This window comes from Perca fluviatilis, chromosome 1 (assembly GCF_010015445.1).
Source record: "Perca fluviatilis chromosome 1, GENO_Pfluv_1.0, whole genome shotgun sequence".
Lineage (NCBI taxonomy): Eukaryota > Metazoa > Chordata > Actinopteri > Perciformes > Percidae > Perca > Perca fluviatilis.
Genome location: NC_053112.1, coordinates 40,922,089 through 40,949,328, shown reverse-complemented (window position 1 = coordinate 40,949,328; position 27,240 = coordinate 40,922,089). Strand labels below are relative to the sequence as shown.

Sequence of the window (27,240 nt, the reverse complement as noted above, 5' to 3'; positions counted from 1 at the left end):
CACACACAATGTTCTCCATTTCCATTGACTCCATTGAAGCATTTTGCTTAATAACAATTTAAATTAAACCATTTTAAACAAATCTTTTAGAATATCTTCCTGAAATATAATTTTCGACATTACACCACATCTACAACCAGAAAGAGGTGAGCAGAGTGCAGATGACTACACGTGGACTGCAGGCTGGCTTTGCCGTAAGGGCAGGTCATTTATGACGCCAAAAATAAATAAAACGGTTTTCAGTGGTTCAGTGATATCATGATTACGTCGTGCTGCATGCAATAATCCCTTTTTGTTTTCAGAACCTATAAAAGGTCTTTTGAACAATCGAAACTGAATTAAATTGTCTGCTTTAATCAACTGATTTAAAAACTGATTCAAAGGGGCAGTCAGTGATTCTAATCCAATATGTACACATTTTGAAACATTCAGTGAATATCTCCTCACGGTCCGCTAGCTGTGTACTGAAAAAGCCCTGGCTCTGCAAACGGGAAACAAACAAACTCCCAACACTATTCAGTTGGTGCTTGTGCACAGGACAGGGGAAAGGCCACGGATGTATGAGAGCAAGGCAAGGGGAGAAATAGGGACAGTGAATCTGGCTTCTGAAGCAGCACAGACAGGAGGGGGAGGGGGGGGGGGTTCTTTGGGTGCTGAGTTCAAATATTGTGACAACCCTGCTATTAGTCAGCAGTGTCAGTGTGGTAAATTAATTGATTGGGTGATTTTTGGATGTGCTAGTTATCAGTGATATCTGGTGCCGCCTGGGCCTGGTGCTCAAAGATTATAAATTTAGGCTCTGCCACTCACTCTCTCTCTCTCTCTCTCTCTCTCTCTCTCTCTCTCTCTCTCTCTCTCTCTCTCTCTCTCTCAGGCACCCTCCCTGAGTTTATACTCTCTTTTGCATATTTTGTAAACTCTACAAAATGCACATAGGCCACATTGTCATACATGCTCACCCATTACTGATCCTACTCACATTCACATCCCACGGTATGTGTTCCTTTGCTATGCTTTGCAACCTACTGTAATTACTTCTGTTAAATAAATGAATTTGTTTGTTCCCTTAAACGTGTGCATCTCTCATTTTTGTCATGGCCCAAGAGACAGGTTATAACAATATCAACAATCTTTCACCAGAATCGCTGCCTCCACCCTTAACCCTCTGGGATCTGAGGGTAGTTTCAGACACACAAATGATTTTGGCATGCTGTGATATTGTTGTCAATTTGAACAAATCCAAGCAGTATTTTTAAAGTACCATGACTGTTTCGTATTCAGCACAGGTTCATCTACAATAATATCATGTTGTATTACCATGATACGTTTCACTTGTGTTGTGCGTTGCATCAGGGTGCAGCCATTTGTAGAGCAGACTATTGTTTGGTGAGTCTGACTGACTTCCTGAATGCAGCAGCAATAAACCTCTCTGAAAGTCATGCCTTCTGTTCTGTCCATATTGTAACCCTGACCTATTTACTCTATACCACCATTTCTTTTCTCACCATATAAGGAAAACATGATATCCACCTCCCTGCATCCTGGAAGCTTCCAGAAGCCTCTGATCACCTCCGCTCCATTAAACCCAACCTCAGCGAGATGATCATGCCAGGGAGAATAAAAAGGGGCCATCCAGCTTTCATTACTTGGGGTTGAAAATAAAAGCACTTCTCTCGGGGTCAGGGGATGTGGTGCAGATATGGGGATATGAATAATTCAGGTTGGTCTAAAAGTTCTAGCGAGGGAGGTAGATATTTTTATATGTTGTGTTTCACTTGAGGCAGAAAGATGGCACCAGTGTACGGTGTATGAATGAGAGCAGGTGCAGGAGGGAAAAAACATGTTGGAAGTATGTGAGGTGAAAGTAGAAGGATGACAGGAAACATGGAAAGGAAGGAATGTATTGAGCAAGTACGGAAAATCAAGTAAAACAACCTAGGAAAAGCAAAGTATGAAAAAGGGAGACAGTGATTGATGAAGACAATTGTATTGTTGGGATGACGACTGGAAAGAGAGGAAGTGCAAACGGAGAGAGGTGGAGAGACAAGAGGATGACACTAATGGCGCATCCAGCTTTTCCGAAAAACATGAATTAAACATTGCCCAGGGCAGAGCAGCAGCACAGGCCATGGTGCGTCACGCTAAACAATCCTGGCAGAAACATTGATTCTCTCCTAGTTCCCCCCCTAAACCGCTTCACTAATGAGGCTGGCGAAGACGAGCATGTCATGACGCCACACTGTGAGCTCAGCACTTGTCAGATGGTGACACCAGTAGCAGCAAAGCCACATTATCCCCGCCGTGCTTATTCTGTTTTTCTTCATCCCTCCTTTTCATGCAGCGCTTGTCTGCCAGGATTAGACCCGGTAAACTCCTTCCAATAGCTAAATTAGAAAGAGATGAAGAAATGTTTTGATGCTTTTACTTGTGTTGAAATAAGGGGAGGCTGATTGTTGTGACAACATTCAGACAGTTGTGAAGGTTGATTTTGTTTGTCCTGGTTAATATGGCCTTAGGGTAAAGGGGAGATCCTGGCATAAGGTCTGTGTGTGTGTGTGTGTGTGTGTGTGTGTGTGGTGTGTGTGTGAATAAGCCCTGGTATACACACACCTATGCTGCACACAGGATATTTATATCCACACATGCCACATCTGGTAGAGTTTCACCTGGGGCAAAACACCATGTTTGACTTCGATATTGTAATAAATATTCCTGTAATGTGATAATCGTTTCATCCAGTCTCATAATGCAGTGGTTTCATTATCTTGGTAATTCATTTAAAAGATAATATTAAATGAAACTAAATTGAATATGATTAGAAGGGGTGTATTGGATGGGTGGCAATGTGGTTCAGTGCCACGTTGGTGTTGGTGGACTTTAAATAAGCTACATCAGGGGATGTAATATATTGAAAAACACATCAACAGAAAAGCATTTGAACACATTATGGTACTTTTTGAATGATAATAGGCCATTTAACAAAACAGTTCAACATACTGAATCATCTACCGTGCAATTTTTTTAAATTTTTTATAGCTGTAATAGAAAATAAACTAGTCAGCAAGGGTGAATTCTTAACAGGCCTACTGGGCCCAGTGACCAAACGGTCAAGGCGCAAAAACCTCTCATTGTAGTGACTGTTATTAGCATTACTCTTTGGAAAGTAACAGGAAGTACTAGTGTCTGTGCCCAGTGGCCTAAGTGTGTGTGTGTGTGTGTGTGTGTGTGTGTGTGTGTGTCTGTGTCTGTGTCTGTATGTTTGTGGGTCCATGTACAAGCAAGCGTGGACAGGCACATACACACATGCACGCACAACCACTGAGTGAAGAGGTAAATTCAGTCTGTCTCTCTCTCTGTCCAGGACACATCCACATCCAGTTGTGTCGTGTTCACTTTCTTCCCACTCACTGACGTATTTGTTTGTGTCGACTCGGTTTAGCTCAGCTCGGCTAAGCATTACTCCCTTAATTACTTTGTTTAATGACGTCAAACCAAGCGTGGAAAATCGCGGGCTAAAATTAAACATAATCAGCGTGATCCGGACGCACCTGGAGAGCATATAATATGAGCAGCGCTCCACAATGAGACAGAAACGATGTCTCGGAGTATCTCAACTTTCCTCCTCAGCACAGCGCGGTGCTGCAGTTTAGTGGCTGGGAAAAGACACAGCATGCTATACAGTCCCTCTCTCGTCTTGAATTTGGCAACCCAAAGAGTCTCAATAGATGCAAAGAATGTGCTTTAACTTATCAGGATACACTAACATATGTTTAAAAAATATACGTTTCAACGTCTTAGTGTCATGCAACAGAACATGGTGTGAAACGCTAATACTAAATGCATCCCTCAAAATGAAGGAAGTGCGCGGCTGAGTTCAGCACCACGGACAGCTCTCAGTGAGGGAAACTCAGTGGCGCTGTCCGTGGTGCTGAAATCAGCAAATCAGATTCACGAATAAGGAGCAACACATCATTCAGTCCTGCATTTACCATCAAACAGAAACTTTTTCACCACGTCTATATCAGCTGGAGATCTGGGTATAAAAGCGGAGCACCTGCCGCAACTGCCGACCACTGACGCAATTAAGTCAGATCTTATTCTGTTTCGTTATTGTGATTACTGACCTCTTTGGCTCTGTCACAAACTAATTAAGGGACATTCGAATGTGTGAGAGACTATTTTAGACGGTATTTCAGAATCGACCTAAACCATGGTGAGTGCAACACCTGCCTGTAGTTACTAGACACCAGTGCCAAACATTCCTCCTGAATATAGGCTCACTTTTTGTCTTTATAAATGAACGTTCTCTTCCTGTCACCCGCGGAATTAAATTACGCCTATTATCCTTCAAAGCAAGTGTTAGGGCGGCTCTTCCCTCCCTGTGTGGAGTCCGTATTGATGCGCCGGAGGGGAGCTTTGCGCTCATAGGGGAGGGACGAACGAAGTGAAGTTCGGATCAGATCAGGAAGGTGCGCACCGGCAGAGCGAGACAGACGGCACCAGGGGAGAGACGCACGTTTTCATGCCATTACGCATTATTTCTTTCGCTCATTGATTGAACCGATAGAGTTCATTAAGAAGAAAGTGAAGAGGATCCTCAAGCGACACGGGGGAGAGATGCAGCCGGCGGCGAGATGGACTTTGCTGCTTCTTCTCGTGGGGTTGATAGCGCAAGGTAAGTGGGATTTATCCCAGGTAGGCTTATATATGATGTACAGTAGTTTTTTCGTTTGGTTTCAAAGAGTATTCGATGATACGGTGTGAGACAGTGCTCGATAGTTAACTTGGAGATTTTGTAATGGTTTAATTAAACGCGTTTATTTTATAACTTTGTTTTAATCTTTCAGCTGTGCGAAGTCAGCAATAACGTAGTGGAGCTTCTGTCCAGTGCTAAAAAAGCCAAAGAAGTTTCCCAGCTGTTAGAGCTGTGGTCATCGATCTCATTACTCTTTCAGTTTTATTATAATTTAGAAAATGGCAACACAGTTGTTAAAATATTTAATGCCAAACTGTCAATATCTGCCTTATGAATTCAAAGTTGTTTCAAATGTTTTTCTCTCTCAACATGATCGTGTCATAAAGCTCATCCATGACTCGGTTTCGTGTTAACTAGGCCATAAAAATGAAATGCAGAACAATCCGGGAAATGAATTTGGATGAATGCAAATGTTGTTTTGAGGCGAGAGTCGGGATATCAGGAAACCAAAACAGATTTGTTTACAGCATCTGTTTCCCTGTTTACGGCTGGTGAGAGAGTGTGTAGGGTTATATAGGGCCTGTGCCAACATCGTATTATTCAGACCAGACAGAGGGCAGATAGGAAGGTTTTAGACAGGGGAGATTGGCCGTCTGCAGGCATTTGATAAAAACCTTTCTCACTGCCATGTGCGTCTTTGAATAAGTCAGATAACCGTATTCCGTTTTGCCCTAATTATGATTAACAGGTCATATTGCATTTGTAGTGTGTTTGCTCATGTAGGCTACTGCGTTGTGAAATGACATAAAAATATATATCTTTTAGAGCTTTAGAGTGAGGATATTTTGTGAAGGGATTGGGTTATCTTTGATGGACCCTTCCCTTTTCAAAAGGGGTATTATAGGGTTACAAATTGTGACTTGTACTTTTTAAAACAAGAAAGAGAACAGCTTTGTCTGTAGATATTGAGTTGAAATTGATGGGAAAAGAAGGGAAGGAGGAAGGAAGGAAAAAAGAAAAGAAAGAAGGAAGGAAAGAAGGGAAGAATGAAAGAACCAAGGAAGAGAGGAAGGAAGGAAGATAGGAAGGAAGGAAGGAAGAGAGGAAGGAAGGAAGGAAGGAAGGAAGGAAGAGAGGGTCAGATGGAGAAAGAAAAGAATAATGCAAGGAAGGAGGAAAGGCAGGGGAAGGGAAGGAAGGAAGGAAGGAAGGAAGGGAAAGAAGGAAGGAAGGAAGGAAGGAAGGAAGGAAGGAAGGAGGAAGGAAGGAAGGAAGAGAGGGTCAGAGGGAGAAAGAAAAGAATAATGCAAGGAAGGAGGAAAGGCAGGGGAAGGAAGGAAGGAAGGAAGGAAGGAAGGAAGGAAGGAAGGAAGGAAGGAAGGAAGGAAGGAAGGAAGGAAGGAAGGAAGGGAGGGAGGAAATGAATCTGGTATTATTGAAATGCACCCAGCCTTAATCACTGACCACAGCTGAGGCAGAGAGCCTGGATGTGACCTGGAGCCTCTTTGGGAAATAGATGCAGAGACAGTAATTATGCTGCGGCATTTCAATGCAGTAGCGTAAACATTTGCTCCAAGGGCATAAATAGCAGCTATCAGATTTATGCAAGGTGGCAGATAGGCTCTTTTATGGTTTATCAGGCTCCACACACATACTTCATTCCATGCATGACCCTCTTGGCTGTGAGGCCGCTGTTTGTGTGTTTATGTGTGTGTTTCCCTCACTCTCTTGTTCTCTGCAGTTTCAGAAGTCAAGTTTGTACCAAACTCATTTGTAAATGTTTGTGGAAAGTCATGAGCCGTAATCTCAATCTGTAAATGTAAATGTATACTCAGACACACTGCTATAGAGAAATGGATCAATGTTAGCCAGCTAGTTAGTTAGCTAGTTAGTTAGTTAGTTAGCAGGCGAGCTGAAGACTCTAAGGATATTTTTGTGTGGTGACGTTTGGAGTGGTATGTTTAATCTACATTTTCAAATCTGTGTACATTTTCACAAATCAGAGTAAAAATTACAAATCTCAGAGCATACATTTTCAGCCAAACATCAACATAATAAGGAAACATTTATATGTGTGCAAAATGTTGCCACCTGCCAAGATGTTTTAAATCTTTGTTTTGCCTACAGTATCCAGTTGTGGCAACTGAAACATGGCTTTTCTGGTTATGTTTAGGCAACGCAAAGCACTTAGAAAGATCATGGTCTTGATTAAAGGATGAAAAGAAATCTACGCTGATTTAAAGCACAAGACCTCCTCCCTATGACCTCTTTGCTCCTGCTTTTGAAGAAACATTGCCAATCAGTGCAGCAATTATGTTTCCTCTGTAACATATTTGGCAAAGCAAGTTAGTAGTATCGTTTGCAATGGGCCAGTTAAACTGTGATGCACTGTGTTTGGAGATAAGTCATTCTAGGGCTGTATCATCACCATGTTCAGTGCAACATTACACGACCAGACAATAAACTGTAGCATTGCTCTCAATCATCACATCAGAACTGTCACATCTTTTTCAGGGATGTGTGGGGAAATTCTGGCGAACAGAAGGCTAATGTGACCGTACTTTTAGCTGCAATTTTAGCCTCATGGCAGCTAATATGCACATAGAGGTCCACAATGCCTTCAAAAACACACAAATAGTAAATAGCACGTTCACATACAGTATATACCGTATATCTGTTGCTTCTGGTGGTTTTGAATGTGCTACTACTAATGTGTTACCTCAGCCTGTAGGTATATTCATGATGCTGTCCGCTGTTTTCAAATAGAGGCTGCTCTCTTAATGTCTTTGAATGCATGACTGATGATCCAGTCAGTGAACTGTGGTGATGAGGTGTGTGTGTGTGTGTGTGTGTGTGTAGCTGCGTGGTAACAAGGCTTATATCACAGTAACATTTACAGAGCAGAACACAGAGCAGAGGGGGCGTGGCTAAACACAAAGTGAGTCACAGATAAATGGGTTGAGAACACCTCACACTGCAGTGCTCGTTTTACACCGCTGTAATCACACGTTCATGAACGTCCAACTTATAATTTGATCTCAACGTTTTACCAGAATGAAGTTTGGGAGTGTTTCATTCTGGTGTCAGTTAACACTTTTCATTATAGGATATTTAGTGTATAATACCTGTACTATCCCACATTGTTGGAGCCAAATTTTTCTCGCTCTGGCTTCTCTTAGGGTTAAGATGACATTTGCTGAACCCCAGAGAGAGGATCACCACAAAAATGTAAATTTTTTAATGAGAAAACCACTGTTGATATATTGAACAACAAAGGTTGAATGACTCTTTTACATGAAACATATTCAAATTCATGTAACCCACTTTTTGGGTAACGTGCCTTGAGGGAAAGATGTGCAATTTCTATTTGATCTGCTCATTTTGAATGTGAAATAAAAGGCAATTTTCTTTCTGCATGAATATGTGTGAGCACACAAAGGCCTGTGCGGTGTCCTGTGAATGTCATAAAGCTTTTGATAGCACTATATTAGACCTGTTTATATCTGCAGAAAAAGACAGAATGGAAGAAAGAAAGAAAAGAAAAATTAAAGGAAGTAGTTTGCAGGGTTTTGGGAGAGATGGAGCATTCTGCTTTCCTAGACGTTGCATCTTTTCCTATTCCATTTACTGGACACACACAAACACTCACACACACACACACACACACACACACACACACACACACACACACACACACACACACACACACACACACACACACACACACACACACACACAGACACACACACACACACACACACACACACACACACACACACACACACACACACACACACACACACACACACACACACACACACAGTCCAAATTCCTGCTCCACTATCCTATCTTCTCTGGCTCTTTGCACCTGTCTCCACAGTTTCGCACTCACAACTCATCTCTCAGGTTGTTGCTGTCATCAGCTTTCTACTTCATCTTAGTCAGTTGTATCTCTGTCTTTTCAGCTGTCTCTCTCTCTACTTTTCTCCCCCCATTTACTGTAATCTCTGTCAGTTGACTTCAGCTCATTTCAACTCAGCTTTATGGGCACAAAAGGAAAACAAACCGTATGAGCTGAGCATTTCAGGTCATCGCAAAGCAATTACTCCTTTATATAGTGTTTACCATACAAGCATTGTGCGTAATGAAGATGTAAAAGTAAAAACACACTTTCTCTTTCACCCCCGTGTCTCTCTCTCTTGCCCTTTCTGCCTCTCTTGCTCACTCTCCTTTAAAAGCATTTGCATGCTCAGGGGAGAATGGAGGCTAAATGGCTTTCTAACAGTATCCTCTCAAACGGCCCATAAAAGGTCTCTTCTTCTCCGACACGCGTTATCCGTCCTTCACCTTCTCCCCCTCCCCCCCTCAGTGTGCAAGTTGACCTCCGACCCTCATGTCTTGGGTGCATTAAATATCTAACAGGATCTATATTTTAACCAACTAGCTTTCTACTGTAAGTGTTTTTAGACAGATTCTGCATAGCTAGTTGAATAATTGATACTGTACGTTTGAGTACATTAACTGTACATGCTGCTGAGTTTACTGTAATCACGGATTCCTCTTCTTTCCTCGATCATAACCTGCAGCTGGCTTATTTTTTCTGAATTCTGTTTTAAAAAAGGAGTCCGATTGAAACGATAAGCTCAACCAATAAACTACACAGTTGTACAGTAATGTCAAAAGACATATCAGACTGCTTCCATTGAATTGTCAATATATTAGGACACAGGTAGCCAATAAGCAGATGTATGTCTTACAGTGGTCACGAAAGAAATGCTGGAAGGACACAGATTCTACATGTTTGATGTGACACTGGACACTACAGAAATAATACAAACAGGTTGCTAAAATTAAAACCATATGACACCAAACTTCTACTCCATATTAACCATCACTTACAGTAATGTCAGAAGCTGATCATTCCAGCTGCACCAGCTGTTCATCTTCAAATTATATAAACAAGTTCCTACGTAGAGATTAAATATTTACACCCAGTAACTGCCAGGCGTAACTGTTGCTTAGCTAAATGAATCAACTGACAAAACTAGCGTTAAGTTTGCTAAGATGCCCGGTTTTGGACAAGAGAGTGAAACAGATAATATGAAATACGGTCGACACATCAGACCTAAAACTTCTGTTTAATATCGATGTAAATTGGGGTATTTTTAAATGACATTTCAGAAAAATAACACAATAGTCACAGAAGACATTTTGACATGTTGTCACAGTAGGAAAATCACAGGTGTATATAATAAAATAATGATGGCTGGATTCCATTTAGCTGCTTCAGCTTCCAAGTACTGTGTGGGCGTGTCACACTGTCTTGGCTTACTGGGATACTTGAATTTAATGTAACACCTGGGCTGTTCCTACTATGTCAAGTCAAAATGACTGCTGTGAAAAAGAACACGTATGTGACTGCATGTGTTCCTCGCCTGACTTCTCTTTAGTGATGTTGACACATTCCTAGATCTCAGAAATGTGCCTGGGGAGTACAATTTCAGTATAACTAATGAATTATGGCCAAAATTCTCATTATTATTATTTGTCGCTGATAAAATTGATCAACTCGTGCTAGCTAGCTAATAATATTGACTCACACTTAATTCTAATAACATCCACACATAGAGAAACACAACACAATGGATGCATCCCATGAACTAATATTAATACTAGCTTGTCAATGATATAGTCTTTGGCCTTGGACGTAGCGCTAGCATGCTAATGCTGTATGTAGTATGCTATTTAGCCAGACATGTCAGCGATTACAGCTCACATTAGAGCAGATAAGAACACTGTTTAGTCAATCCACTCCTTGAATGCAGAGTACTTTACTTTACTACAGCCTCAACATGTTGGGATAGCCAATGCTTGACAGCCTGTCTAGGCACAGTTGCTAAGCTATGATTGGACAAACGCCACGTGGGTGGGTTTAGTGATCTGTCAATTGAAAAATTGTTTCATGCTCATTTGGTGGTAATAGATAGAAATTTGTGATCATGATTGATTGATTCCTAAATTTCCCATTTGTACATGTTGGTTTTATTTATGCATCATGAAACACATTTTTCACTAGTATTGAGAATTTTGTCGTCCATATACTTTGGTTTAAGTAAATCATTTTTCATCCCTTGATTTTTCACCTTTTTGCCATGCTAATCCTAGCATGAGAGAGAGAGAGAGCGAGAGAGAGAAAGAGAGAGAGAGAGAGAGAGAGAGAGAGAGAGAGAGAGAGAGAGAGAGAGGAAATGTCCAGAGATGAAAGTGGGTAGAACCTGTGGCTCATTTCATGTCATAATTGGTTCTTTTATGATTCTCAACAGTGAAATGCATCTGACCATGTTAAATGTGTGAATGTGCGTGTGTGTGTGTGAGTGTAGAATCCTGTTTTGATCAAAGAGCTGGTTTAGTCAGTGGTTTAGCAGCTCTGCCTTTGTAATTATACCGACAAGTATGCAGATGAAGCACCATGACAGTCCATTTTAGTCCAACTAATTTCTCCACTTCTTTTCTTTTATCTTCTAATTAAAATCACCTTTCTTTCTTCCATCCTTTCTTCCTCTCTTTCATTTTCTTCTATTTGATTCTATTTCTTGTGCTTGTTCAAAAATACTACTATCTGCACTGTGTATTGGAATATTTTGTTTTTGCCAAACATAGATCAGATGCAAAGTGTTGGGCATCATGCTCCCTATGAACTCTATTTAGCATAGTATTAGCACATGCTAGGCAGCTACAGACAGAAGGCTATGAAGTCTGGATTCTCATAATCTTCTGTGTGACAGCTTAAGAAGGCTTCGCTTTCAGTCTCCTCTCCTCTCCTCTCCTCTCCTCTCCTCTCCTCTCCTCCTCTCTCTCCTCTCTCCTCCTCCCTCTCCTCTCTTCTCCTCTCCTCTCCTCTCTCCTCTCCTCTCCTCTCCTCTCTCCTCTCTTCTCCTCTCCTCTCCTCTCCTCTCCTCTCCTCTCCTCTCTCCTCTCTCCTCTCTCCTCTCCTCTCCTCTCCTCTCTCTGTCTTGCTGTTTTTTTATTCCTCTTTTCGTTCTCTCCAGAGGGCTGCCACAAGGAGTTCAGCAACAGCTGGGTTTCTGGTGTCATTGTTGTCTGTATGAACATGGTTATTTCTTGCCTTTGAGAAAGGGATCTTGATGTAATAGGGTCAGCACTGTTTCATCATTAGGATTTCAAGGCCTATTCCCAAAAGAAGTCCATTTTAATTAAGAGACTTTCCTCTCATCTATCCCAAACTCAGTTTGGCTGGTTTTAGGCAAATGAAGAAAAGTATTTAAAAAAGAGTTTAGGGAAAAAAACACAAGTACCCCAAAGGCAAAATCTGCTGATGTCTTTGAGTTGACACAAGTAGGCACTGCAAAGTTCTCTATGTTGGTTCATTGCTTTGTTTGTTTGTTTTTTCTTTATTGCTTTCTTTATCCATGTTATGTTGCCTCGCCAATCCAGCTCTCTCCTGCACCCTGTCCTCCATCCAACAACTCTGAGAGCTGCCCAGCAGAGAAGAATGTGGTATTGATCTAGATATTTATAGAGGGTGGAGGAGAGTGAGCGGGGTTTCTCCGTGAGAACTCTAGGAGCACTCGGGGTCTTGAGGCAGGAAGAGTAGGTGACTACCTTCACAGACGGCAGTGAGTGATAACTCTTGTGACTCAGTTGGCCTCAAGGCAGCAAACTGTGTGGGGAACAAGTTGTCACTTTGATATGGTTTACTTTGAAAACGTCTATGGCTTGCACAACCTACAACAACTGGTTCATGTTGGTAAAGTGTGCGGTTTAACTGTTATTCAATACCATAGATTTAAACATATAATTCCAACTATTTCAATCCTGGTTGATTTGGCAAAGTGTGGTTTAACACTACAGATCACAGGATTTTGGAGTTAGCAGATTAGCAGTTAGCAGTTATGCAGCTAATTTGTCAGAAATACAACAGACGAGTAACTGGTGTGTCTGACTACAGTGCAGCCAAACAGACTCATGTTGTTTTAATAAAGAAGTTAGTCAATAATTACCTTTTTTTCCCATCCTACCATGAGAAACTGCAATCTGATTTCATACTGCACACAGCACGCAGAGTTCTCGACTCAACAGCATAGCACAATAAGTGTCACATAATATTTAAAACTGACCTGCTGTTAGAAAATGCACAAAATGCACAAAATGACCGCTGTCTGTGTTATAAATGCAGTTTTCAACTCTGTTACCATGTTAGGAGAGTGAACATCTCTCAGCTGATACCAATAGGATTCAAACAATAACACCTTTTCCTGTAAATCCCTCATACGTCGGAAGGCAATTTGAATTTGGTACAGTTCTGATTCACATGATAATATAAACCTATACCATTGTTACATAAGCCAGGAGAGTGCAATGTTTCTAAGTTTATTGTTATGGAAAAACTCAGGAGCAGCTTGACTATGGATATGTCACTTACCAGTGCCATCCCAACTCTGAGTGTCTTTATATTTCCAAGAGGCATATATCTCCTGCTAAAGCTGTCAAGTTTGGGTTATGCAAAGATGTTGATGGCGCCATAACATAGGCGCCGCAAACACAGATGCTCACCCAAATCTTGTTGTTTTTCCAAGTTCAGTCCATCTTACAGGAACATTTCCTTATCATGAAGCAGTATGGCCGAATAGATCTTCTTGGGTCTTGAGTGACCTCATGTTACCTAAGTTTTCCCCTTATCTCATCTTACCACAACATGGTGTTTCTAGACATTCTACCACAGGTATTGTTTAAAGGAAAATAATTGGGAATACAAAATGGGGAAAAACACTAACAGAACCAGCAGCTCCTCTTGCAACTCGATTCCTCACCTGCGCTAAAAAAAAAAACTTTCAGCACTTCATCTCCTGTCTCCTGTTAGGATACAGTCTTCAACTTCTCTGCACTAAGTTAAAATAGCTTGCTGTGCATTTCCCACTTGGCAGACATGCTGATATTGTGCCTCAGGCCTTCGAGGCTCTTTCCTGGATAATTAGTAAATAAGGCCCGTCGTATTTTGGTTCTGTTTACAGCAGTCCAACCAAACACATACCTATATTCTGGAAAATAATATCTCACGTATTAATACAGCATAAACACGTCAGCTGCCACCACCTAAAAAAAAAGGCCATGCTTATCACTGGGATTTATCTCCTTTTTGATTTTGTATATTTCTATTCTGGGATATCTTGGATATAGTAATATACCACTTGCCCATACCGCTATCTAAATAAGCAGGCAGCGTTACCCTTGGGGCTTTTAAAGTGATACTTCTATGCAGCAGTGGTCAATTAATCAATTGATTCATGGATTTAGGTGAGTTACAACGGTTTCCAGTAATGCCAATAACTTGGACTGAAATTAAGCAGTGATCCAGTGATCCCAAAGAAAACAGATATGATATACCCATACCATTCAGAGTGGACATGGCTGCTTCCTGCTTCCTTAATCGTCAGTTTTCAATGCTGTGACTCCATTTTAAGCAGCCCAGTCACACAAAGAAACACCCTAAACTTTACTCATGTCATATATGAGTTCAAAATACACTTTGAACTTTGATGATCTAAGCAGAGGACCAATAATCCTAAGGGACTTTTTTATAGACGATTCATCTACTCACTCAAAAGACTTATTGATGTGACGTTGCATCAAAACAAAACTGGAAGACGCTGTCTATTTTTCTCACAGTTCTGTGATTGATTAGCATCGCCAGTATAAAACCTCTAAGAATGATATCTTAGAAACAATTACATTTCTACTGAATTTGTTGCATTCCTTTCAACTGTTTTTCTTTCAGTCTCTTCCTCTCTTTGTATTCACATTCACTCATCCATTCACTGATCTCTCTCTCTCTCTCTCTCTCCCTCTCCTCTTTATCTCTGCACCCTTCTGTCTGTCCAGACTGCTTTTCATCCAAGGCAGAGGACCGGCTCTTCAGGAAACTGTTCAGAAGATATAACCAGTTCATCAGACCAGTGGAGAATGTGTCTGACCCCGTCACCGTGGAGTTCGAGGTCTCCATCTCACAGCTGGTCAAAGTTGTAAGCTGTACACCCAAACACACAGACACACACACCAGAGTAGATGTTCTAATTGGCCAAACAAGCTTGTAAAGACTCAGTTCAACATGATGTCAAAGGTGTTTAAAGCACTTTTAGACATTCATTTCATACTTTTCTTTATGTCTTGTTTTTATAAGTGTGTATGAGCAAAGGTGAATGTTACCAAAATGTTGTTTCACTAATTGCATCCTCTCAACAGTATGTGAGAGTCTGTGGGAATTGAGAGACTTTTTCCAGCGAGCATCTTGATCATATTTCCTACCTTTCACACAGAAAAGGCAAAAGATAAGCTGCGGAACGAGGGAAGTGAAAAGCAGAAAGTAAATACAGTCTTTATTTAGTCTGTTCAATTTCACGGATTCCGAAAATGTCACACTGTGTTGTTATACACTGCTGTTTTGCTTTGGCAATGTTAAGTTTAATGCGGCTGGGGGAGGGTTGTGTGTGTGTGTGGGGGGGAGGGGTGTTGCAGCACATCCCCCGGTGAAAAGAGGTTTTCAGCTCTGAATGGAAATCCTCAGATTAAGAGAAAACTGCCTGCAGGAGCGTTTTTTTTTTCAGACTGGACTGATATGTAGCTATAGAGGTAAGGGTGAGATTTATCTAAAGGTCTGTGGATGTGCACGCGTGGGCGTTGGTGCACTGGAATGTGCCACAATGTTTCACGTATCTGCATGTATACAGTATATGTGGCTGATGTATTTTTCTATGCAGTTTATGTGGATTTCTGAGAATCACAGGACTGCAAATCAAACTGAATGAGGGTCAAGTAGAAGGGTTGAGACAATCTGCAACCTCTCCATCTATTATTAACTGACTCACAGTCGACCTTCTCAGTCAATCAGCTCCAGCTCTAAAGGACCAAGATTAGAGAACAAATTCCATATCCTTTTGAAAATGCTGTGAATTTTTATTCCTAGCTGTATTTTTCCTCTACAAGGCTGGTGTGCACTTTGGTTGTAGTTATTTCGGCTGCTGTACCTACAACACACACACACACACATACGCACACACACACACACACACACACACACACACACACACACACACACACACACACACACACACACACACACACACACACACACACACTGCTTTCTACAGTAACAACTGCTTTCTTCTCCTTGTATTTGCAGGATGAGGTGAATCAGATCATGGAAACAAATTTATGGCTCAGACATGTAAGTAACACACACAAACACGCACGCACGCACGCACGCACGCACACACACACGCACACACACATGCACGCACACACATTACTGTAACTATTGGCCTGTCTCCATAGATCAGGTCATCATAGGTCATTTTTGTTAGCACATACTGTACCTATGAATACTAAGCAGACATCAATATGGGTTGTCATCTATGTTTCTCTCTCTACCTGTGTGTGTGTGTGTGTTTTTGTGTGTGTGTGTGTGTGTGTGTGTGTGTGTGTGTGTGTGTGTGTGTGTGTGTGTAAATGTCATACTTCACTGAAATGTTACACCACATAAATAGAATGAGAGTAGAACAAATAATGAACTGTTGGCTGTGGTCTTTGACTAGTTCAAAAGGAAATGGCGCTCCACTGTGCATTGACCACAGAAATAGAATGAGTTATCCTGCTACAACGGTCAAAGTTGCAACGGTACATATGAAAATGGCCGCGACTCTGACCATCCTGCTATGTTGATTTGAGTTTGAATGTTTGTTCTACTCTCATTCTATTGCTATGTGTTTAACAAAGTAAAAGTAAAGGAGAGGGGACAAGAAAACACAGATATCTCAGGTAGACATTTGAATGCAATCAGGTAGTGATGTTATGGCTAGTCATGCTTTGTCTCTAAGCAGATCTATAGTCACGGACCACTAACTCCTGACCTCCCACAGCCAGCTATTCTCCCTAACACATTTTGTCTCTGTCCTCCAAATTGCTACTTAATTGCTTACCTTTTAGTTATTATCATTCTTTCTCGTTGTTCTAAATCTGTATTTCTCTTTGAAAAAGCAAATAATTTAAGCTGCAATTTATACAGTAATAAACATTATAGACATTGCCGTTTTAAATCATTGACTAATTGCGGCCAAACAGCTGCTGCATGCTGATGGGATTCAATGGTGGATAAGATGATACTGTGATCTCTGAGCTCAAATTAAAATGCATTGAAAGGCCTGTATAGGCTGATCTTATTTGTAATGGCTGAGCGGTTTATTTATAACAAGGCATCACTAATGAGAAGCTGTGTCAACACCAAAGTCACTGATAAAGACTTTGAATCGCAGCCAGTGGGTTTACAATGTTAGCCGTTTTAGAAAGCCCCTCTTGATGAATTTATTGCATCTGTTCTGCAGTAGCACTGCAGGGGATTCCTTCTGTGGCAGCATACAGTATTTCTAAATGTGTTTGCTTTAAACTCCAAAAAAGCAAGCTTCATTCACTACTTTTATGAAAGGAAAATACAGTACAGGCCAAAAGTTTGGACACACCTTCTCATTCAATGCGTTTCCTTTTTATTTTCGTGACTATTTACATTGTAGATTCTCACTGAAGGCATCAAAACTATGAATGAACACATATGGAATTATGTACTTAACAAAAAAGTGTGAAATAACTGAAAACATGTCTTATATTTTAGATTCTTCAAAGTAGCCACCCTTTGCTTTTTTATTAATAAGGGAAACAATTCCACTAATTAACCCTGACAAAGCACACCTGTGAAGTGAAAACCATTTCAGGTGACTACCTCATGAAGCTCATTGAGAGAACACCAAGGGTGTGCATTGTATCAAAAAAAGCAAAGGGTGGCTACTTTGAAGAATCTAAAATATAAGACATGTTTTCAGTTATTTCACACTTTTTTGTTAAGTACATAATTCCATATGTGTTCATTCATAGTTTTGATGCCTTCAGTGAGAATCTACAAAGTAAATAGTCATGAAAATAAAGGAATACATTGAATGAGAAGGTGTGTCCAAACTTTTGGCCTGTACTGTATAACAATATAATAATAGTACGAAATACTGTATAATTGATGTGTGTGCTCGCAACACAGAATAAGAATATTTTCTCGCCCTTCTATAACTATAAAGAATAAAGTATACATAGCCTCATTTTTTTTTGTTCTGCTCCTTATCCTATCTACTCTATTTTTCTGTTACTTCTAGCATGGTGACTCATTTTCTTGTTGTTATTTTAGTTATTTTTTTATCCCTCATAAAGCCAGTCAATACTGATCATGTACACTAAGGGACTACATGAAAATGATTGGGGTGGGGAGAAGGGCTAAACCTGAACTTTTTTAGATTGTAGGCTAAATGGGGCATAATTGTATTATAATAGAAATACATTTAAATAAATAAAAGGTGAAATGTAATAATAAAGTATATACAACAACATGAATATCTCTACCTAAATTAAATGTATCAGGCAATTAAATCAATACATAGTAGAATATATATCGACATAAATCAGTATCCATGAAATAAACAAATATTCATTATTTCAAAGCTCCATTCCAACTCTGTTATATATATGTTTTAATCAATACTGATTGTCATTCTCATGTCTAATTTCATTGCCTATGTATTTCAGGTTGACACTTGCTTGTTAATCAACCTCTGGGGGTAGGATCAACACTTGATTGGCTCTGTTACTGAGATTCAGACAAAAGCTATCGAGTCAGACCCTTGTATCTCAAAAATAATAAAGTATATAGTATTGGTACAACTCGTTTCACTATTTATAAATGAGAGGGGCAAAACATAATGGATTTAAGATAACGCACCTAATTCAGCATCTACTTACAGTTATGGAACAACAAAAACAATGCATTGCATGCAGTGGAAGAAGTAAAAATAGCAATTCCCAAATTTATGGAAAATGTGCATGCTACCTTTTGATTATGACTGGGAAAAAAAGAAGCCCCTCCCCTGTTATCTCAAACAGTCGGACTGCCCTTTAGCAAATAAATGAATAAATAAGTACAAAAGCCTTTTTTACCTTTACATAAGAAAGTAAATGTAGAATCATCTATATGTGGTAAACAATAAGCCATACATCTCCACATACCAGGAATTACGTCTCCAGAGAATCACATTGTAAACACCCTGGATGAATAAATGGAAAAGCCAATGTAGCATGACGTGGTTAATTTAACAGCTCCCAGGTCATAGCTGGATATTAATCCGCCTTGCTAATGAATGAATTCATCTTGAATGACATGCAAATAGCCAAGACTAATGGATCTACGGCTCATGAAATGTTACCCGCAGGTATGTTGACAGCAAGTGAACGCAGTCAGTCTTCTGTCTGAGCTATTTACTCATAAACTCCCCTCCTCTCCCAACTGCTCTTTATTCAGATGTATTTTCGATTTTTTTATCAGCTGCTTACTGAGGCTTTATAACTCTATGAGGAACTGCATCAATAAAATACATCTTTGCTTGATTTTCTTTGCTACATTATCCTTATTTGGTTCTACTGTAAAACATCAAAGGAAGTTCTGCCTGCAGTATAAATATGTATTTCAAAATATTTCCACGAAGGGGAATGTCTCCAGTGACTAATACTGTCTGCAGTGTACAATGCAAAATACAAAACACAAAACAGATGGTTGACTCCCTAATTTGCTCTCAATGTTTTTCGCTGCTCTCTCAGATTTGGAATGACTACAAGCTGCGATGGATGCCGGCGGAGTTTGACGGAATTGAGTTCATTAGAGTTCCATCGAACAAGATCTGGAGACCCGACATTGTGCTCTACAACAAGTGAGACTGTCACCATCATCATTAATTTTTTAGCTTGTTAACTGTAATAGCAATTATTATTAGAAATAACACACCAGAAAACAACAGCATTGGTTGTTTGTTCAAAATCCAATTTTTATTTTCCCAACCATTTCAAATTCAGTCTCTAAACCTAAAGCTGCACTCATCAATATTTTAATATTAGCAATCGGTCAAATGTGAGAGGCGTTGCTCATCGTGATGAACCCACGGAGAATTGTCACCCAACTGCAGTGCCCGTCAGCTCTACAGAGTTTTAGCTTCTTTCAGCTCATTGTTTTGGTTTCATAGCCCATAACTGTACTGCTCTGGTGCACTTTCACCACTCTCACTCACTTTGTTTCCAGCAGCTTGAGGCAGCTGTTTTCAGCAAAAAAGCTCTGATAAATTTGTTGTACGCCACTTATTCAGCACAATATAGCACACAGACACAGTTAGAGCCTAGCAGGTGAACATAATGGAGCATTTAGTAGCTAAAGAGCCAGAAATCTCTCCTCAGCCTTTGGTGGAGACCAAAACAGAGCTAAAACAAAAGTGAATATTGGACTAACATTCATCAAGCCACCAAAAACACCAACTCAAAATTAATGCTAATGCTGCTCTGTGTCTGCACATGTGTAAATAGGCAACTGCAAAAGAAAATGATAAATGACTGCTCATTTAACCACGTAGTCTTAGTTTCTCTAAACTTAACTAGAGCTTATCTGTAGAGATGAGAGGTCAGAAACTGCTCATGTGAATCATTTTGCAACAGTCATATGGGAATGGATGGCACATGGACAAAAAGAAATTGTATTACTATTTTATCATTTCGGCATGAGAACATGTGTTATTAACATCATATATATTATGTCCTTGAAGCACAAATGTATTTTATACCTTTATCTGCTGCACTGTGCAACAGACTGTACTGTAATTACACTGAAATGTGCCAACTCAATAGTATATTGTTCAGGCTCAGTATGTGCTGCGCTGAGCCTTTCCATTTTAATTTACCTAATTGTGGCCTAATTTATTTTTTCTACTTACAATAGTGACTCATATTGTTAATCAAAGGCAATTTTGTATTTCACAATAAGGCATAATGTAGCTTCATTGTCCTCTGTCTTTAATCCTGATTCTCTCTTTATTACCACCATAACCTTGCCTTTTTATCTTCTACCCTCTTTTGTGTTCTTCGATTTCATTTTCTCCTTTCATTTACTCTCATTGTTTGACGTCTCTGCCTCCCTCTAACCTTTGTGTCCTACTCAAAACCCATATATGCTTGTATCATATCTCCTCATATCCTCTCTCACATGTGACTACTTCTGCGTGATTGCACACACACACACACACACACACACACACACACACACACACACACACACACACACACACACACACACACACACACACACACACACACGTCATATACAGTGCTGTAGGTGATTTTCTGGTGGAGGATAAGACCAAGGCTCTGCTGAAGTTTGATGGTACCATCACCTGGGTTCCTCCAGCCATTTTTAAATCTTCTTGCCCCATGGACATCACCTATTTCCCCTTCGACTATCAGAACTGCTCCATGAAGTTTGGCTCCTGGACTTATGACAAAGCCAAGATTGACCTGGTACTTATTGGGTCTAAGGTAAGTGTTTGTCTGGCGTAACTACCAACTTCATTTATTTCATTGTTTTTCTCTCTGTCCTACCTACTAGTAAAGCACTGCTTACACTCATCGCTTATTGCCGCTTTCCACTAGATCCAGTGACAGAGGGCCTCGCAACGCTTTCTATTACTGTAATTTCCTATGGAGAGCAGGAGAAGCAGTCGCGCAGTGCATGGTGGGATCAGTATTCCAGTGTTGCCTCAAAATGCGATGGTCACTCACCTGCATTTGTGCATGTGACCGTGTCTTAAAGTTGAATAGACCTCAGCTTTATTTAAATGAGTCTGTCCAGCGCAACGGTCCTGGCTCATGGACATAGGACCAAGCTGTTAAACTAGGCATTGTAGTTTTAAAATAAAACGATTCAGCAGTGGCATTGCCTACTTCTCTCCTCAAATGTTTTAAGAAATAGATTTTAATGGATTGTTTAGATGGAATAACAGAAAGTTTATGAGCAGGCTGCCATGTTGTTGCCTGTTTGAAAGGGGAGAACAGAGCATGTTTATCCAATCAGGATAGATGATAGATTCCATGATAGAGTAAATCACGACATGACATGCGGCCAGTTGAGTGGAGCGGCATGTCCTTGCCTGACCTGGTGGAAATGCTCCGTAATTCTAAAGTAAATCCATCTGCAGCAATATTAGATGCTCAGAGCAACTGCTCAACTGTGGCACTGTGAGATGACATGGTATAAAGAGCAACAAAGTCCACTTATGGAGAAGGTTGGGCTGGATGGATGGGTCAAACAAAGAAAGGACTTTTCAACTTTCAGCGAGACTGCTTCTGTGTCCTACGTCAAACCAAATGTCACACACATAAATTACATAACAAACCTGCTTATTTGAACCCAAAACACAATCTTTTCCTGAACCTTACAGTAATTTTCTCACCTAACCCTACCCTGCACGTTAAAAAGTAACGCCAACGGATCCTGACCAATCATCTGTATGTGACGAGTTGAGTGTGAGAATGTATTGCAATGTGTATGTACTGTAGGGTTTATTATTCTGTCTTTTATTAAAGGGGTATTCCACCGATTTTACACACAAAGGTCAGGTTACTCTAATGGAGAGCACTACTCAGCATGTGAAAACAGTTATATAATGTCTTCTGTAGCTCTGGAGGGAGCTCTCTAAAGTCTGAGAAATTAACCCTGATGATGTCATGGTGTTGTAAAGAAAATTTGCCTCATAAACTTAGAGCATGGAGGGCGCATAAAAAGATGTTACTGAGTTGCATTTTAGGAATATATAGTTTTTTAAGCAGGACCCATTTTAATCATTCTTTCTCTAATCGGTCTCTTGTAAGTGCTCCAACTTAATGAAAGTGCACTAAATCGCTGGGGTAGTAGGTAACTTATGTAAAAATAACTTTTTGTTATATTTGCTGAAACTGTCACCATATCTTGACAGTAGTACATGAGACAGATTATTATTGAAAAAAAACCCTGCTCCTCTGGCTCCCACAGTGCTCGTCATGGCATTTTCAATTTTCCACCGAGCCCGAACATACTTTTTTTATTAGTTTATTTGTCAGGGACCATGCACAGTTCAGGCCCTGTACCAGAGTTAGCTATACAGCTAATTTACATCTGTGGTCATACAACAACCAATCAGAGCTGAGCCGACTTTTATAAAAATGAGAGCGTTTTTGACCAATTGGAGCCAAAACCAAGCACCGCCCACATTCATTAATTTTATGGTAGAGACTTCACGGCTCTGAATAGTTATTTTCTTTATGCCATTAGGACCACAAGGAGTAGGCAGAGGAAGGTGATTTTTTCACAGATTATCTGATTTCTGATTTTTTATGAAAGTTACCAACTGTAGGTTTAAACATCTTTTATCAGTGTGTGTTTAAAATGTAATTCCAGTAAGAAAAATGTAAAGATGAAATTTGAATTTTATAATATTTGGAACATAACCATTCTGTAGTTTAACCATTTTGTTTCTTGCTTGCCTAGAGGGACTTTGGTGGAAAATCAGTGGCTGCATTAGCATTTTCTCCTATTTTTTCTCTTTCTTCCTATAACTGTAAGATTTTCTGTAAGATCTATAAACATCACAAGACGGCCTTATTTACTGTAAACCACAGTGATCAGCGTCTTCTTGCAGCAACTTACAGTAGTTGGGTGCATGTGGACATGACACAGGTGAAAATCAGTTTTCATTTGTTTTGCACATTCTTAAAAATCCATATTCATCAGAGAGACAACTGTAAAAACCAAAACCATGAGCCTAGAATGTATTGTACTGACTTACAGGAGCCTTTTAAGAATGGTAAGTTGAGCATGAATGTTGTTCTGGTGTTAAATTATTGCATGATTTGATTTTAGGATCTTTATCCATCACCTAGGTGAACCTGAAAGACTTCTGGGAGAGTGGCGAATGGGAAATCATTGACGCTCCAGGCTACAAGCATGATATCAAATACAACTGCTGTGAGGAGATCTACCCAGACATCACCTACTCCTTCTACATCCGGCGCCTGCCACTCTTCTACACAATCAACCTCATCATCCCCTGCCTCCTCATCTCTTTCCTCACAGTGCTGGTTTTCTATCTCCCGTCTGACTGCGGAGAGAAGGTCACGCTCTGTATCTCCGTCCTGCTCTCCCTCACTGTGTTCCTGCTCGTTATCACCGAGACCATCCCCTCCACGTCGCTGGTCATCCCGCTCATTGGAGAGTATCTGCTCTTCACAATGATCTTCGTCACGCTCAGCATCGTCATCACTGTGTTCGTGCTAAACGTACACTACCGCACGCCAATGACCCACACTATGCCGGATTGGGTGCGCTCTGTGTTTCTCAGAGTGCTGCCGAGGATTATGCTGATGCGGAGACCGATTGACGAAGACAGCAAGGCTGGGGGGTTGGACAGCAGTGGGGAGGCAGGAGGAGCTGGAGGGGGAGGAGGAGGCGGAGGAGGGAAAGGAGGGAAAGGAGGGAAAGGAGGGAAGAAAAGAAAGAATAGCTTGATGCAGGTAAGGTGTCCCTATCCTAAAACATCTAGTCCACTTGGGCTCTTAGACTTTGACCCATGTGTCATGTCTGCACCTGTTTTATAAACCACAAAAAGTTTAGGGGGTTATGTCATCTTGATGTCTACACTGGGCTAGAACTAGAGGCCACGAATAATGGTCCTACTGCACCAAGCACAGTTTTAATGGAATATTCTACAGTTTCAGGCGTTTCAGTCCTTCCTGGAAGGCATTCATAGTGTTGCAATCGCTTGTTCGTGGAAAAAGAGAGAAAATGTTGTATCAGGAATGAAAAACAGAGCTAAAAGTGTGAATGTCCAGTAAGCTGGCCCATTGAGAATCCATTACAATTTAACATCTACATTTTTTAAGTCAGCTTACTTGGATAGCTATCCAGTTCTTGTGTGCTTCAATCAGTAGCCGTGTTTCCATTCAGTTGTCAAGCAAGTTTAGTCTAACTTTTGAAATGTTGCAAAAAAGAAAAGATGTGAATTAAAAGTGTGTTTCAGCTGTGGGACAGGGAATCATCAAAGTAGTTATTGATTTTTCTAAATATCAGGCAGGTATAGCAGAGAAGAGCAGCAAGGGGAAGTAACTGAACTGTAATACTCAAAATCTATTTCTGTATAAAATGTATTCCTCCTTCTAACAATTTGAAAGCTTGCTTGTCTGACAATACAACAGTCTTCCATTTTTGAGTACTCTTCTAAAATCCTTTGGGGTATAGCTTCTAACTTCCTGCCATAACTGCCAGGTTAATCTACTAAAACAAAATTCTCTACTGGTAAAGAATTTTAACAAAGTTATATGAACCAATAAATTCTTTATGATCAACGCTGAGAGCTCAGAGGAAGCACTTCAACTAAAAGTTTTACTTCCCTAATCACTGGAAAGAAACAAGTCTTTTCTCGATATAAACTTGATAAAGTTGCACTTACAGATATATCCCAGAGACCTCAATGTTTTATATGAAATTATTACTTGAGAAGGTCGACTTTGAGTTGAAGCAGATGCAAAACTTAATCTGAACTCTGGTTGTGTTCTCCAGCAGGTGGGAGGAGGCTCCCTCAACTGTCTGGAGTTCGGGGACAGTAAGTTCTCCACTGTGGAGGGCTGCACTGGGAAGAAAGGCCCTTGCCCCTGCCAGAATGGGAAGGAGACCCCAGAAACACCAGACATGGGGAAAATAACACGTCAGCTGAGTCCACAGAGCATCAACACGGTGGTGGCCTTTTCTGTGGTGTCACCTGAAATCAAACAGGCCATTGAGAGTGTCAAGTACATAGCTGAGAACATGAGGAGTCGCAACAAGGCCAAAGAGGTGAGTTATTGTTATTTTCACTGTATTTTAATCACTCTGATTGTCAATAAAAGTTAAGTAAAAATAAAATGCAATGCTCAATAGCTGTTAGAAAGTCCTCCAACGAAACATGCAAAGATACACTGTCAAGGCAGCCATTTTTGGTTGTTTTCTTGTGTTAACTGTCAGATTCATACTGTGTATTTAAAGTAAAAGCATCTATTAGACACTGAAAGAACAGAGGGAAAAGAATACTGTTTTTCCACAGAAAAATCCAAGAGAATTAAATGAAATAATTATCTATTGTTGGTTTAGATAATCTGGTTAAACTATTGGCTTTTTCGCAACGTGTCTTACTGCTCATGTATTGTGCCCTTTTAGGCGTATTCTTTAACACATAGTACAATGTCACTATAAAACCACTGAGGACCATTAAAGGTCAAATCCAGGATTGCTGCCAGTTCCAATGTTCAAAAGCGCTTAATTTTTCGGAACCAAAGTGTAGAAAAAGATTTAAGGTGACATTTTCAAATTAATTGGGATTCCCATTAATTTGGTGATAATGTTTCCGACATACTATACTGTGACTTTTAATGAATTTTTTTGCAAACTATACTATGACTTTTTCATGACTTTTTTGTCATACTGTACTATGTATGAACAGACATTTATAAAGTACTAGAGACCCAGACTTGAGTAAAAGTACAAGTGCTCTATCAAAAAAGTGACTTAAGTAGAAGTTGAAGTGCTCTTTAAGCACCACACTTAAGTGGAAGTACTAAAGTATTCAACATTTTTTGTACTTAGGGACCATTCGGTATTTATGGAATGGACCACTGGAGGAAAATAGGGGAGGGTCATGTCTTTTTATTCTTTGTTGAATGGAAGGGCCATTCAATTTTTTTTTGTCTAGGGGGAGGGTCACCCAACTTTTGTATTCATGAGAAGAGCAAAATTTCAAAGTGGCTTTGTAAGGTTTAGCCCCATGGTGGAGGGAGGAGACATGGACTCAGGAGTTCTTCACTGGGTGATTTGTTTTATTTCTCCCCCATTCACGTGAAAAGTGCGGTAGTGCATGGATGAATTATTACAAAAATATATCAAAAATAACAAAAACAACAAAGACACTGAGTACAAACTATTTAAATGATCATACTAAACAAATATTAAACAATACAAAAGCCTAAATCAGGCCCTGACTATTGGGCTCTAGCACCTGCACCCTTCCATGCCAAAACTGTTCTCTCCCGAGGAGTAGACCTGTTTGAGTCGTGATTCACTCGGATCTTTAACCCGAGTCTTTAAATTGACTCACGAATCACGAGTCTGTAGCATCATTAACCCGGTTCAGCTGAGTCCTACTACAATTCAATCTAAAATGATAACAGCGGCACACAAAAACCTCTTGCAACATTAGCTTCTAGTATTCCTAGCCATCTTAGTTGCAAAAAGCTTTATAACTTACAATTTCGTAGTAAACAGGAACTCCACAAGTCAAGTCAAGCGCCTGAGTGAGCAGAGAGACAGTCCCGACCCGCAGACTCAGAGCCGGAAGCTCGCAGACCGTGGGATTCACTCGAGAACTCACGAGCCCTCGATGACTCGTGAGTTGTTGGTGATCCATGAGTTGTCGATGACTCATGAGTTGTTGATGACTCGTGAGTTCTCGCGGGAGTCAGTAAATCCCGCGAATCAACTGAATCAGCCGGCTACGTTGTCATGAGTGGATCTGATTCAGACGAGCGAGCAGCGAGCGAGTGCAGCTTCTCCTTGAGCTCAGGGT

General features: G+C 40.4%; 1 protein-coding gene across 1 annotated transcript in view; it reads left to right on the top strand.

Annotated features, from left to right (window-relative positions):
• Positions 1–3,867: 3,867 nt before the first annotated feature.
• Positions 3,868–27,240, top strand: part of chrna6 (cholinergic receptor, nicotinic, alpha 6) — a 47,434-nt gene continuing 24,061 nt past the window's right edge. The window contains exons 1-7 of the mRNA XM_039810561.1: positions 3,868–4,675; positions 14,597–14,736; positions 15,894–15,938; positions 19,397–19,506; positions 20,944–21,151; positions 23,531–24,160; positions 25,206–25,478. Of these exons, the coding sequence (XP_039666495.1) occupies positions 4,618–4,675; positions 14,597–14,736; positions 15,894–15,938; positions 19,397–19,506; positions 20,944–21,151; positions 23,531–24,160; positions 25,206–25,478 (1,464 nt within the window). The 5' untranslated portion in view covers positions 3,868–4,617. The remainder of the gene's footprint in view (positions 4,676–14,596; positions 14,737–15,893; positions 15,939–19,396; positions 19,507–20,943; positions 21,152–23,530; positions 24,161–25,205; positions 25,479–27,240) is intronic.